Source organism: Salvia hispanica, chromosome 4, assembly GCF_029641045.1.
Source record: "Salvia hispanica isolate PSC_SH4W2 chromosome 4, Shi_PSC_v1, whole genome shotgun sequence".
Lineage (NCBI taxonomy): Eukaryota > Viridiplantae > Streptophyta > Magnoliopsida > Lamiales > Lamiaceae > Salvia > Salvia hispanica.
The window spans coordinates 20,236,547-20,249,306 of NC_142695.1; the positions used below are offsets into that span (position 1 = coordinate 20,236,547).

General features: G+C 37.1%; 1 protein-coding gene across 3 annotated transcripts; it reads left to right on the top strand.

Moving 5' to 3' along the window:
* Nucleotides 1-7,324: 7,324 nt before the first annotated feature.
* On the top strand, nucleotides 7,325-12,173 carry LOC125196826 (E3 ubiquitin-protein ligase MBR2-like). 3 transcript variants are annotated; one of them, XM_048095473.2, is made up of 7 exons: nucleotides 7,325-7,568; nucleotides 8,192-8,330; nucleotides 8,565-10,300; nucleotides 10,721-10,771; nucleotides 11,250-11,345; nucleotides 11,480-11,620; nucleotides 11,724-12,173. In XM_048095473.2, exons 3-7 carry the CDS (start codon nucleotides 8,645-8,647, stop codon nucleotides 11,880-11,882), a joined length of 2,103 nt encoding a protein of 700 aa, XP_047951430.1. In that variant the 5' UTR covers nucleotides 7,325-7,568; nucleotides 8,192-8,330; nucleotides 8,565-8,644; the 3' UTR covers nucleotides 11,883-12,173. The 3 variants fall into 3 exon arrangements, with proteins under 3 accessions (XP_047951430.1, XP_047951429.1, XP_047951431.1); XM_048095472.2 differs by lacking the exon at nucleotides 8,192-8,330; XM_048095474.2 differs by lacking the exon at nucleotides 8,192-8,330 and having other exon boundaries at nucleotides 11,480-11,643; nucleotides 11,724-11,862.
* Nucleotides 12,174-12,760: the final 587 nt, after the last annotated feature.

Below are 12,760 nucleotides of genomic sequence, written 5' to 3' on the forward strand. Positions count from 1 at the left end.
GAGACGTCTCATCCCGACAAGATGAGATGAGGGAGATGCGTTGCGAATGTCTCCTCCTGGCAAGACTCACGCGGCGAAGGGGAGGGGGCCGAGACAACGAACCACATCCTTTTTGCTCCGTCCGCCAATATTGTTACACTTACTTTTTTCCATACTTTTGGTAGTAGACATCATATTTAACTAACTTATTCGCATTCATATTTTATTATAAAGCTAATATATAAATATATGACTCACGTTCACCAAACTATAAAAGCTCAGTACGAACAAGACCATGTAATTACAAAATACTATTCCCTCCGTCGTAATAATAGATGTCACACTTTTTTTTTACTTTTTTTTTATAGTAATAAATGTCACATTTCTTTTTTTGAAAAAAACTATCTCACATTAATATAAATATACTATATTTTCCTCTTCACCTCACCCACAAAATATCTTCTCAAATACCATTTCATTCCCAAAGTACAATGGAGATCACCTAATAGACTAATACTCTTCCTACAACATCCCCTACTCCACTTTTCACAAACATAAATAATGGGTCTATCTTTATATTTTATATTTGTGAGGAGTGAAGTAGAAGATGACGTAGAAAGAGCAGTAGGTGATGTTCCCTAAGTATCGAGGGAATCCTAAATTGTAAATTAGACTAGTATCCGTGTCTTCCATAACTGACCAATCATCAAAGTCAACTTTCTAAATTCCATGGACCAAATCAACTCAACCTATACAGCAAAGACTATCTATGCGTTTGGTTTTATCATGTAAAAATATACCTACCAAATATGTACATATAAACTTTGATCGAATTCTGTAAAGTTTAACCCATCTAAAAAAACACTACAAAATATGTCGGTCAAAATCGAAGTTTGACCAGTCCAACATGCCAACAGTTTGCACAAGATTTGGCTATATGGATTGGACCCTGTCCATTTCTCTTTATCCATCCTTCAAAAAAAAAGTAGAAGAATGTTCAACCATAGTTTCCTTTTGCACTAAATAATTATAATCAACCATGTCACAAAATACTTCTGCAGGGGAAAGCAAAACCAGGACCTATTCCAAGAAGCAAAGTCTTTGACACTAAACAGCCCTGTAAAATATCAACAATACATGATTACGAAATACGCATTAGTGACTTAGTTCGGTTTTCAGAAAATCGAGCAGCAAGATTTGAGAGACTAGCATGAAAGCAGATATGTATGCATATATATTGCAGAGGAACTTACTGCTCTACTATCAATAGCAGAAAGGTGAATAGCCAAGATCACGTTCTTCTGCTATTACTCGAAGTCATTCGTGTATCCATGTGCTCTAGCTGTCAGCTGTTTCTTTTCCTTCATATCTTGTTTTTCATATTAGTACAATTATACTCAAGCAGGACTTCATACCATGACATGACACAGTCAGATAATCAACGAGGGTCACATTCTGATGCCCTCGATAATCAAGTTGCTCAGTCTTGAATCATGTATATAAACAAGGCACAGAGCAAAACATGAGGCTAATCAGTGGCTGGAAAGTGAATTTAGTCACCTGCTAAAAAGCAACACTAACTCCCAAGGCAGCATCTCGTGTTCATGAGCTTTCAGTGAAGGCCTTCCAACACTGGTTATTGAAATTTGATCCTATATCTCTAGATTGCCACTACAAGTTCACTCTCACAGATAAACTGTTTCAGCTCAACTTATGGTTTTCTGTAGCATAGTAAAAGAGGCGAATGAAAGAAAGTTTTTTATCCAGGAAACAACTGGTAACACAGTAAATGCTGTTCAAGATCTCAGTTCTTCCTATCACACTTTCAGTTCCATATCTTATGTTTCGAATATGTTTGATTGATAACCCCTTGCAATATTTTCACCATTCGTGAACTGAAATCTTGAACAGCATTCGTGTTCCACAAACAGTGCAGCCTCTTCGATCACTTATAGAGATAGATACCACAACATACGATACAAGCAGATTCTAATCCATTTATATTGCAAGGAAAGAAACACACAGAGATTTGCTCAGTGGTTTCTCTGGTTTCTGATTTCACTATCCAATACCATAAACAGGTAACATTGTTCAATGATGACAATGTGACACTCCATTTAACTAAACTAGAGAAACAGTTATGATCACTAAAATTAAAGGGAATAATCCATAATCCCATTTCAACAATGATCCAATAATATTATTAAAGTTACCATACCATTTACAGAGCATGCATATTCCTACTCTAAACCAATAAACCAATGGAACCAAGAAAAAGGAATGCTCACTTTACAATATCAAGAATTGGAGAAAACAGCTTTTCTTCCACAGCTAGTTTGCCATTTCTTCCAGAAGAATAACCCAAAAATGTCAGCCATGCTCTTCACGTCACCACCTTACTCAAATCAATTCGAACAATCTAAGCTTCTGGCTCTTGTAGCCAATGAATTTCGAATAGCAAATGCGTTCTCTTCAACCAAGTTCCCCTCGGACCTAGCCACATTTTGATCATGAAGAAAAGCGCCATCATCCCATTCGTGGCAAAATGCAGAGTAATCCTCCCTTGATATCAACATATTATGCAGTATAGAACAAGCACCGATACAAGCCACAGCAGCCTTATACTCTGCCTTGATAGGCCTTTCCAAAACACCCCAATTCCTCAAACTCGCCATCGCCTTATACGAGGAAACCTGCATCAAAGAATGAGCCTTGTTGAGATTCTCCTCAACTGATCCCGGCTTAGGATCGACAAAGGGTACTAGCAGCCACGGAAGCAGCGGATACTCCCCACTTCCAACTAGATATTGAGGCACATCCACATCATTCACTCTAACAACCCTCTGTGAGTTCAAGATTTCCCCTTTCTCAACGTCTTTATAGAAATTGGTCGATTTTAGGATGTTTAAATCAGTCTTACCGCCGCTAAAACCGGCTATAATGCTTAGAATTCTGGATGATGAATCGACGACGATTTGGGCGGCAATGCTCTGTTTCCGATAATTAGGGATTGAATTTCTACTAGCCTTTTCGATATCGAATTCAAACCTAGGGCAGCTGACGACTCCGCAGCAATTGGGGAGGCCGGTGAGGGTTTCGAATTGAGAGGAGACGGATTCCAATTCGGTGGGGCCGGGAAACCCGACCCAGAAGCGGTAGTTGGTGCAGAGGACGCGGCAGAGCTGCTTGACGCAGAATTTGGAGTCGGCCTCGGGGACTCCGAAGCGGGCGGAGATCTCGCGGTGATCGGCGCCGGTGGCGAGGCGGAAGAGGCCGATTCCGAGGCGGGTCTCGGCGGGGAGGTCGAGCGGCGAGCCGACGGGGTCGCGGCAGTCGAGGAGAGGCTCGAGGAGGCCGCAGAGCCACTCGAAAGTGGCGGATTTCATGTTGAAGAGGCGCTTGAAGGAGTCGGGGTTGCGGGCGACGCGCGAGGCGGCGGCGCCGTCGTCTGTGTCGGGGAGGGGGCGCTTCCGTTTACGGGAGAGTGAGAGGGCGGCGGAGATGTCGGCGGCGGCGAGGAAGTGGTGGAGGAAGGGAAAGAGGGGATGGTGGGGAAGTGAGGGATTGGGTGTGGCGATGGAGAGGGTGTTTGAGGGAGGGAAGAAGAGGAATATTATGATGAGGATTTGGGAAATTAGGGAGGAAATCAAGGCGGCCAGAGATGGGGAATTCATCGGAATTTGTTTCTCGGCGTCGCGCATTCCGATTCCAACCTCAGCTCTCACCACCACGCACGCACGCACGTGTTTAATATGCCTCGTCTCTGCAAAATAAGTAAGTATTCAACATATAAAAATAAATTAATTACTATTGTGGAATTAATTCATCATATGCTTATACTCCTATTTCATTCTATACTCCTATTTCATTCAAACCTTTGTAATGCCTAGTACTACTAGTTGATAACCCAAAAGTTGTTCATTGGGCGTTCATAATCATAATAATCGGCCTCATTTCATTTATAATTCAAATAATTTCCCACCAGTTGTTCATTATGTTGTTCATTGGGCGTTCATAATCATAATAATCGGCCTCATTTCATTTATAATTCAAATAATTTCCCACCACTTGTTCATTATACTGTACTTCTTATTCTTTTATAATAGTATTTATCTACGAGACAATTATAAGTAGAAAATATTTTCTTTTCTAGGAAAATGTTAAGGACCTTCTCCTTAACTGCGATCGACGACTGTTCCTCGGCGATCAAAAGTAACGAATCTGGCGCCCAATCATAGGGCCGGCGGACAAATTAGTTTCAGGCTGTGAACAGCTTTCCATCGGGCAGCGTGAGAACTAGGGTTAAAGATAATTCACAATATATGTGGCAAATAATATTTTAATCAATTGACTGATTAAAACTGATAACAAGCTCTCCTATTTATAATACTAGAATACTACCTTAACTTATTGAATAAGAAAACTAAGATATCTAAACAAATATGGAAAAGATATGGTAAATCAAAATATAACTAAATAATATGGATATCCTATGATATAGGATCGTATCAGAAAACCCAAATGCGGCATTCGTATTAAATCTATGATTTCCTTCAGAAGCCATATTCATTTGGATTATTACCATAATTTCCTTCGGAAGCCATTGTGAATGCATCATTGTTCTAATTGATTAAATCTAAATTTATATCGGCATTGGTGTCATGTTTCCTCCAATTTCGGTTGACAACATGTTTTAGAGAAGTATAATAATTTGTCTTGTAATTGTTAGGGATATGAGAAAAATCATGAACCGTGTGCAAGTGGTTATCCAACTATTACAATCGAAGGAAAAATAAAATACAAATGAAAAGTAAATTACAATGAAACAGTAAACACAAAGCAAACTATAAGTCGGGTAGAGAAAATCATCCTTTCCGTAAGACACATTACACCTCATCTATTGTTCTCGACTTGTCGTATTATCCCTAAAATAAATGATTTCATTTTAGCGAGTAGAAATCCTTTGTGAAGCTCAGAAACAGACTTGGAGTGATATCCTTAGCCTCACTCCGATTAAGGGTATGTGTTAGAGAACCTTGCAAAGGTCAATCCAATGATCTTGATAAGGTTGCATGCAATGTTCACGTGAAGATGGCTAGAGCACGAGAGATAGTCGAGGCAGTATGTGCTCCAGCTTGCATCCATGAGGAGTTTGTTACTCACTTAACAAACAAGAGTGAGGACCACAAAGGTACGTGGAGAGACGCAAAATTCATTATGCTTAAGCTCTGTAATCCATTTGTGTAAGAATTAGTAATGGATTATAGATCCTTTATAGCATAGCTTAGCTATAAGTTCGCAATATATTAAGCTTATATCTCAATTCTCAATCAATTAAACAGTGAAAATACTTTGTTTAACCTTCTCCTTCATGAGTTCCTATGTTTATTTTCAAGTTGTGCCTACTAGGAGTACATAATTAATACTCAATAACATAACATTTTTATATACATATTTTGTCGACCCAAAATTAAATGGCACGTCGTCTAGATTAGAGTTGTGCGTTGTGCCTACTAGTAGTACATAATCTATACTCAATAACATAACATTTTTATATACATATTTTTGTCGACCCAAAATTAAATGGCACATTTAGATGAGAGTTGTGCTCACTATAATTTATACTCCTACATAATCTACACATCATAACATTTTTATATACATATATTTTTCACCCCAAAATAAATAAGGTAAATGTAGTTATGTAGCCGTACATACGTAAGTAAAGCCCTTTCGATAACATTTTAAGAACAGTTGAACACCTAGAACGATTGATTAAATTAAATTATATTTGTGTAGTGGAAAGCATTTAAATTAATCTGGCTTGAGTAAATCACGTTCTCATAGTCTTAGCAAATAGGCTGATTTTATAATTTGTTGAACCTATAATTAAGGTATTGTATTATAGGGGAGTGATCTTTCCATTTAAATTAATCTGGCTTGAGTAAATCACGTTCTCATAGCCTTAGCAAATAGGCTGATTTTATAATTTGTTGAACCTATAATTAAGGTATTATAGGGGAGTGATCAATTGCTAACTCATCATTTAATTGCTAATTACAACTAATTTAAGGCCATAGGATTTTAGAAGACGTGTGGTCTACAATTTGCCATGTGTAATTTTCGTTTTTATTAATAAAGTCAAAAAAGATATAAAAAAAAACTCCAAATTAGGGTTTTGGATGAAAATGTTCATATAGTGTTTCGAAAATATCAACACACTGCTTTGAGAATGTCAACACAATGCTTTAAGAACGTTGACCCATTACTTATATTAACATTCTACGTGTATTATATTGACATATTTTATATAGTATGTTGACATTTCTGCTGTACGGAAAAATTAAAAATTTTTGAATTTTTTTTCAAATTTTGACGTCGGAACATATGCATGTAGGATATCGTTGGAATCCTTATGAAATTATCTTTAATTTGATATATGTTAATTTTCTATTTTAATTGATGTTGAAATTCAGATATACCGCAAAAGTAAGGTATACCGAAAATGAGGTATGGTATTGGTATGGATATTCGTCATACCAAAAATAAGGTATACCAAATTCGGTATACCGAAAATTTTGGTAAAGTAAAGGTATGACTTTTTCACATACCATATTTACAGTAAGGTATACGGTATGATAGTTTCGGTAAGGTATACCGTAACTAACTGTTTCGTTATTATTATTTTATCAATTAATAATATAATTTTACATTTATGGACTATACTTAACTATATGTATTTTTTTATCATTATTTTCTGATTAATAACTTACCAGGTAACTATTAATGTAACTTTCAATATAACTTTATGTTGTAATAATAATAATATATGATGATTATTATTATTTATTGTTATTAATTTTTTCTCAATTGATAAATTAATTAAATAGAATGTAAATAGGAAATTTCAGTTTTGAATTCTAACCGTTTTTATTTATGTATCCAAACATTAGAAAAGTAAATCTGTAACAAATCACGTGCTTAATATCACATCCTTAATTGAAAATTAAATTCTCCTACAACATCATTATTCATGTAAAACAAGAAGTGCACATAGTGAAATACTCCTACACTAGAAAGGCTATATAATTTTATGATTTTAATAAATTCTTATACTTTTCTTATTGAAACAAATCTGTTTGTGTCATATTCCATTTGAGAAAACAATAAAATATAGAAATTTAAACGGTGATAAATAAATAAATAATAACGCAGAATTGAATAATTTATACTACACGAGAATATTAACGTTTTACGTCAAATCTTTAATTACCGAAAACACCCCTAAAAATCCAATTTTAATTAGCAGAACTATTTTTCCTTATTTACACAATCGCCCCTCTAACTATCCTAACGCCTTACCGGGAATTCCTCTCTCTAAACAATCCGCATTCTTACAAGTTTCAACCGTATAAACAATGTCGCAATAGCTTTCCGAGAGCCTTTGTCTTCTCTTGGGCAAATGTAATGTTCATCGGATATCTTGAATAACTCTCCTTTTTTACTCTCCACCTACTGCTCTTCAGCGTGAATTCAAAACCCATCTACTCGATCGCCGTTATCGGTGGATCATCTCTCTCTATTCTCAGGTTTTATTCTCGAACCAATCTACTTATTAGTATGTTTTGATATTTGATTGAAGTGAGTTTCTTTCATGTGTTTTCTTTAAGTTTTAGTAATTCATATTCTTTCATTCTTAAAGATTGAATCTTTTTGTGAGGAACTAGATGAAATTAAGATCGCGAACCTTCACGGGGGATCTGTTTTCAGGATTTGGTGATTTTTTTAGAGTAGTTGTTTAACTTCGATGAAATCAATATATTAGTTTCTTGTAATGGGTCATGTATGATGAATTCATTGGTCAAAAGTGGTAAATTGTGGTGATATTCACAAAGTTATAATCTGTTTTCTCAATGTTTTTTTTTGTTTTTGGGTAAACTGACCTGTTTTTATGAATATCTGGCTCATAAGTATCTGTTGTCTTTTGTCTTCACTAATCAAAGTATTAAGAGTGTACTGATGATATTTTTTTTCTTATTACTCTTGTCATCATATTCAAATTAATAGCCTTACCTTTCGAGTTGAAGTATCTCATGTGATTTTAAGTTCGTTATGGGTTGAAAGATGTTGATCTATAATAAGAGGCTGGTGTTGGTTTTGTTCAAGTTTACTTGGAGTCTTGGAGTTTTTACTCCCGGCTGTATATTTTCAGTCAATTATACGGTGAATCACTGCATTTTGTATTGCACATTTGGATGAGGAACTGTTGCACTAGTATATAGTCTTGTTCACTTGCATGGAGGACCAATAACTGGAAAAAATTACTCTTTGATGCCATTTAAGACTCTGAGGTAACCACCCTAACTTTCATTGGACTTTTTATAAAACTTGTTTTACAGTGTAAGTATATGCTGTTGCTTTTATATCGATTAAGATGATTCCTTGTCAGTATAGATGCTGAGTTCATATTATCATAGCTTTGATTATTTATTCATGTGCAACTACTTTTCATATCTTACAATTTACATTATCTTTATATTAGGCTTAAAGTGACTTAATTTATCTGTATTTTACTTCCTTTGCAGATCTGCTGAAACTCTTCACAGCTGTTTTCCCACAACGCTTCTGTAGTTGATATTATTTTCCGTGAAACATAATTACAGAGATGCAACGGGGAAGAAGTGCCCTCAATTCCTTCCCTGAGTCATTTGATTTGAACCAAGGACCAGTTCCTGAAAATACCTCTATGGATCACTCGGGTTCCTGGAATACCACGTTGAACCCAGTGGAAAACCGACTTTCTAATTACATCATTGGGGCTACTGATGGAAATGATAGTTGCATTGATGGTGCTGCTCAGAGTTTTAGTGGTTGGGACCGTGGCGAATCCAGCTCCAGTGCAAATAATATGCAAGATGCAGCTCGTGGTGCTGATTCAAAAACAAGACTTGGGTGGTCTTCACCTTTCAATGCTTGTTCTGAGCGCAATGCAAGATCGGAAGACTGGTCCTTTCCACTACCCAATACCACCAGTAATAGCAATATGGTTGCTGGCATGAATTTAAATTTGAATGATGGCCAAACGTGGAATCGTGATTACTACAGAGGTTCAGGAGCAGCTCTACCTCATAATCTCTATAAATCTGGTCATTCGGCAATGGACCAGAATCCAACCTTTTATCCTTCTTCAAGTAACATGGGAACCTTTTCTGGTCATTCTAGTACTTCTTCAGAAAATTATGACTTATCTGATCCATTTGGTTCTTGGGGTTCATCTTGCAAGAGAAAGGCTCTTGATGGCAAGTCTGGACAATTTTACCCTGGTGGAAGTTCGAGCTCGAATCAGCCTATTGACAAGAACATAATGCAGCATCCAGCTCGTGGTAGGTACAATACACCAGGAAATATAAGTATATCCTCTGGCCCGGTGAACTTGTTTTCAACTAATCTCATAGAACAAGTAAATCCAAGTGACGCTGGGCTAAGTAGAGTGCCCCCTAGCCCTTATTCCTCTTCAAGTGTACCAGGAGTGGCAGAAAGCTCGCGCAGACATTTTGCAGCAAGATTGAATCATGGGCGGCATGAGACAATCCCATTTGATACACCTAGAAATTCATCCCTGAGGAGCTCTGGTGCTTATGCCCCCCATCTTTCAAGACCTATCACAAACATTGATTGTGCAGAATTGAGGTCATCGATTACACTGCCAATGAACCAAGCCAATTCCTTGACTCAACCTCATTTAATGCCAGTAAATGAGGCGAGAGGAACATATTCATACCCTTGGAATGGATCTTTGAGTTCACGAGGAGGTAGTTCATCAAGCTCTGGAGAAAGAGGTCATGGAGCACCCGAGGATAATAATGTTAGAAGCTCTCGTAGAAATAATCTCGAGTACCCCATCACTGTTTCTGCAACCGAGACAAGAACTGTCCTGCCAGATCAAATCGATTGGAGTTTTGCTCCTGGAACTTCTGCATCGTCTAGGAATCATCCTACTGGTTCACATATTGGCCACAGTTCTGGAGGCAGAACCCATTCTGGTGCATGGTTGCCTCATCAAAACCCGACATCACAAAATCATCAAAGGTTACCGGAATCTTTACCTTGGCTTCCTATCCATCGAGTTGAGCCTGAATCCGGGGCAGCTAGAAGCCATTTTGCTCTTTTCTCTTCTGCCTTTTCTTCATTGGATGAGGCAGCTAATACCAGTCGACATCATTTAGATCAAAGTTCAGCAGCTCTGTTGATGGATATACCAGGCGCTGAAGATGTTATCGGTAGGCGTTCTTTGGCTGCTGTTGAGGGCAGACATAGACTGGTATGTTACTTACATTAAAAATTGCCTTCATTTATGCATTTCTCTTGCAAATGTTTTGAAGTAATTAAAACTATTTTTGAAGTAGATTGCTTCCTGCAGTGTCTGTTATGCTGATTTTATAATCTTTTTGTTCTAGATATACAAATTAGCCAAAGAGAATTTGGACCCCAATATGGTTTTTACCTTAGTAAGTTTCAGGTCAGAATATAATATCAACCTCGATAACCTTATGTGCCTGTTTTCTGGGGTAAAGCTTTTGATGTTATGGTGATATGAATGTATGATCATATTGATGGATGAGCGACTTTTTGGATCTCAAGTTTCAACAACCTTATATATTATCTCCTTGTTAGTTGTTAAGGATATAGTACTGATTGATGAAGAATGTAACTCTTTTACTTTCCTAACAACGATGAACAGATACGGCAAGTCCTGAATGCCATGCAGAGGGGTGTCCACTTACAAGATGAGGTTTGTTTGAATCTGTACTATTTTCATAGCTCTTGGCATACATGCGTCCCTAAGAATATGCTACGACATTAGCTTACCTTTTGAATTTTCTTAATACATGCTCAATTTTCTGTTTTATAACTTAATAGTGTCATTATATTTGTATCTCAGGAGCAATAAGACTGTAAATAGACCGCTCACATGAAATAGGCAAAATCTGAATTGTACTGCATGTCAATCTTCTTGCTTTATATAACTAGTTCAAACTTCACCATTGTTTTAAGCATCGTGCTCAAGACCTATAGTTCCTGGTCCAGGGGTGGCCCTACCGTTGTTGCCCTTGATATCTATGACTATGAGCAATATTAACCATCTTTTGCACAGAAATTTAGTATTCACTATTCCCATGCCATATATGATTTGATAAAGTGTGGTAATGCTTGAAATTTATTCCAAAAATTGCCATGGTAACTGAGATCTCTACAAAATTTCATTTCAGGATTATATGCTTATTGATCCTTTTATGAATGGATTCTCTGAGTTGCACGACAGACACAGAGATATGAGGCTTGATGTCGACAATATGTCCTATGAGGTAATACATGTACTTTGTGTGATGGGTTATATTGACAATACATATGATCGAGTAGTTGAAGGATTGCGTTATCAATGAGCTCAAAATTGTTCAATCTTTCAATGTATATTTATCGAAGTCAAATTGTGTGACAGGAATTATTGGCTTTGGAGGAGCGGATAGGGAACGTGAGCACTGGACTCAGCGAAGAACAAATCAGGGGCTCCATGAAACAGCGCAAGTATGAAGGAACAGGAAGCTCGCTGCCAAACATTGAGCCGTGCTGTATATGCCAGGTTAGAGCCTGATGCGCGTACTGGTTTGTTCGTGACCACTTGATTTGATTGCTACATCTACCAAAATATGAATTTACATTTCCCCCATATTAACACTAACCAGGAGGATTACATTACTGGAGAAGACATCGGAATATTGAACTGTGGGCATGAGTTTCACACCAGCTGCATCAAGCAGTGGCTTACGCTGAAGAACCTTTGCCCCACGTGTAAAACGACAGCCTTGGGATTTGAAGGCAAAAAGGCGTTTCTGGTGGGATAGCAACGCTTCCTTCTTAAACAACATCATCCTTATCCCGTTGCAGGGTATCTTTTCCTTTTTTTACAGTTGCAGTCGAGACTGGTTCGCACTCCTCTCACAGGCTTGGTGGGCTCAAGAAAGAAGAGATCCACAGGGAGTGAGCCTGTGTGAACCATGATACTCTTTAAGGTTTAAACTTGGTAATGTGAACAATTTTTTATTCTTCAAAAAGGAAATGTTTGAGCCTTTGAACTAATAATACCATTACTGACACATTCTTGGTTATTGTTATGTACTTGTAAATTTTTTTAAGTTTTCTGTCATTGGGGTCTCTTTCTCTGGACTGTTTGTGATGGAGATTAGTGATGCACAACTATTTTGTGTTATCTTTTACTCCCTTTATGTCCGGGGGAATAGGAGTATAATCGGTTTTAAGAAATGCGAGTTAGAAAAAGTTTAATGAAATACAAGTCTATAAAAATACACTTTTTCTATTTTTGGCAATTATTTTCTTTCTAATGAGAGGGCTGAGGCCTGAGGGCCTAATCAAGGGACAAGGGTAAGAGTATTTTTTTTTCTAATGAGGGGGCCTCTTCTCCACTAATTATATCCTATTCACTTTTTTCTATCTTTCTTCTACTTTACCAACTATGCAGGAAAGTCTGTGTTGATTCAAAAATGTCTCTGATGGATGGAGTATTAATTTTATAGTAATAAAGTGTGAGCAGAAAGAGTTAATAGATTATATATGATGTGAAAAGTAAAAATGATTAGTAAAACTTCGATTGGCCGATGGAATTTCTTATATCTTCATTTATGTAAAATTTGTCTTTGTCAACTTGGATACATCCACCTAGTGTAAGTAATAAAATTGGTGGTATCCGAATATCATTTGCATG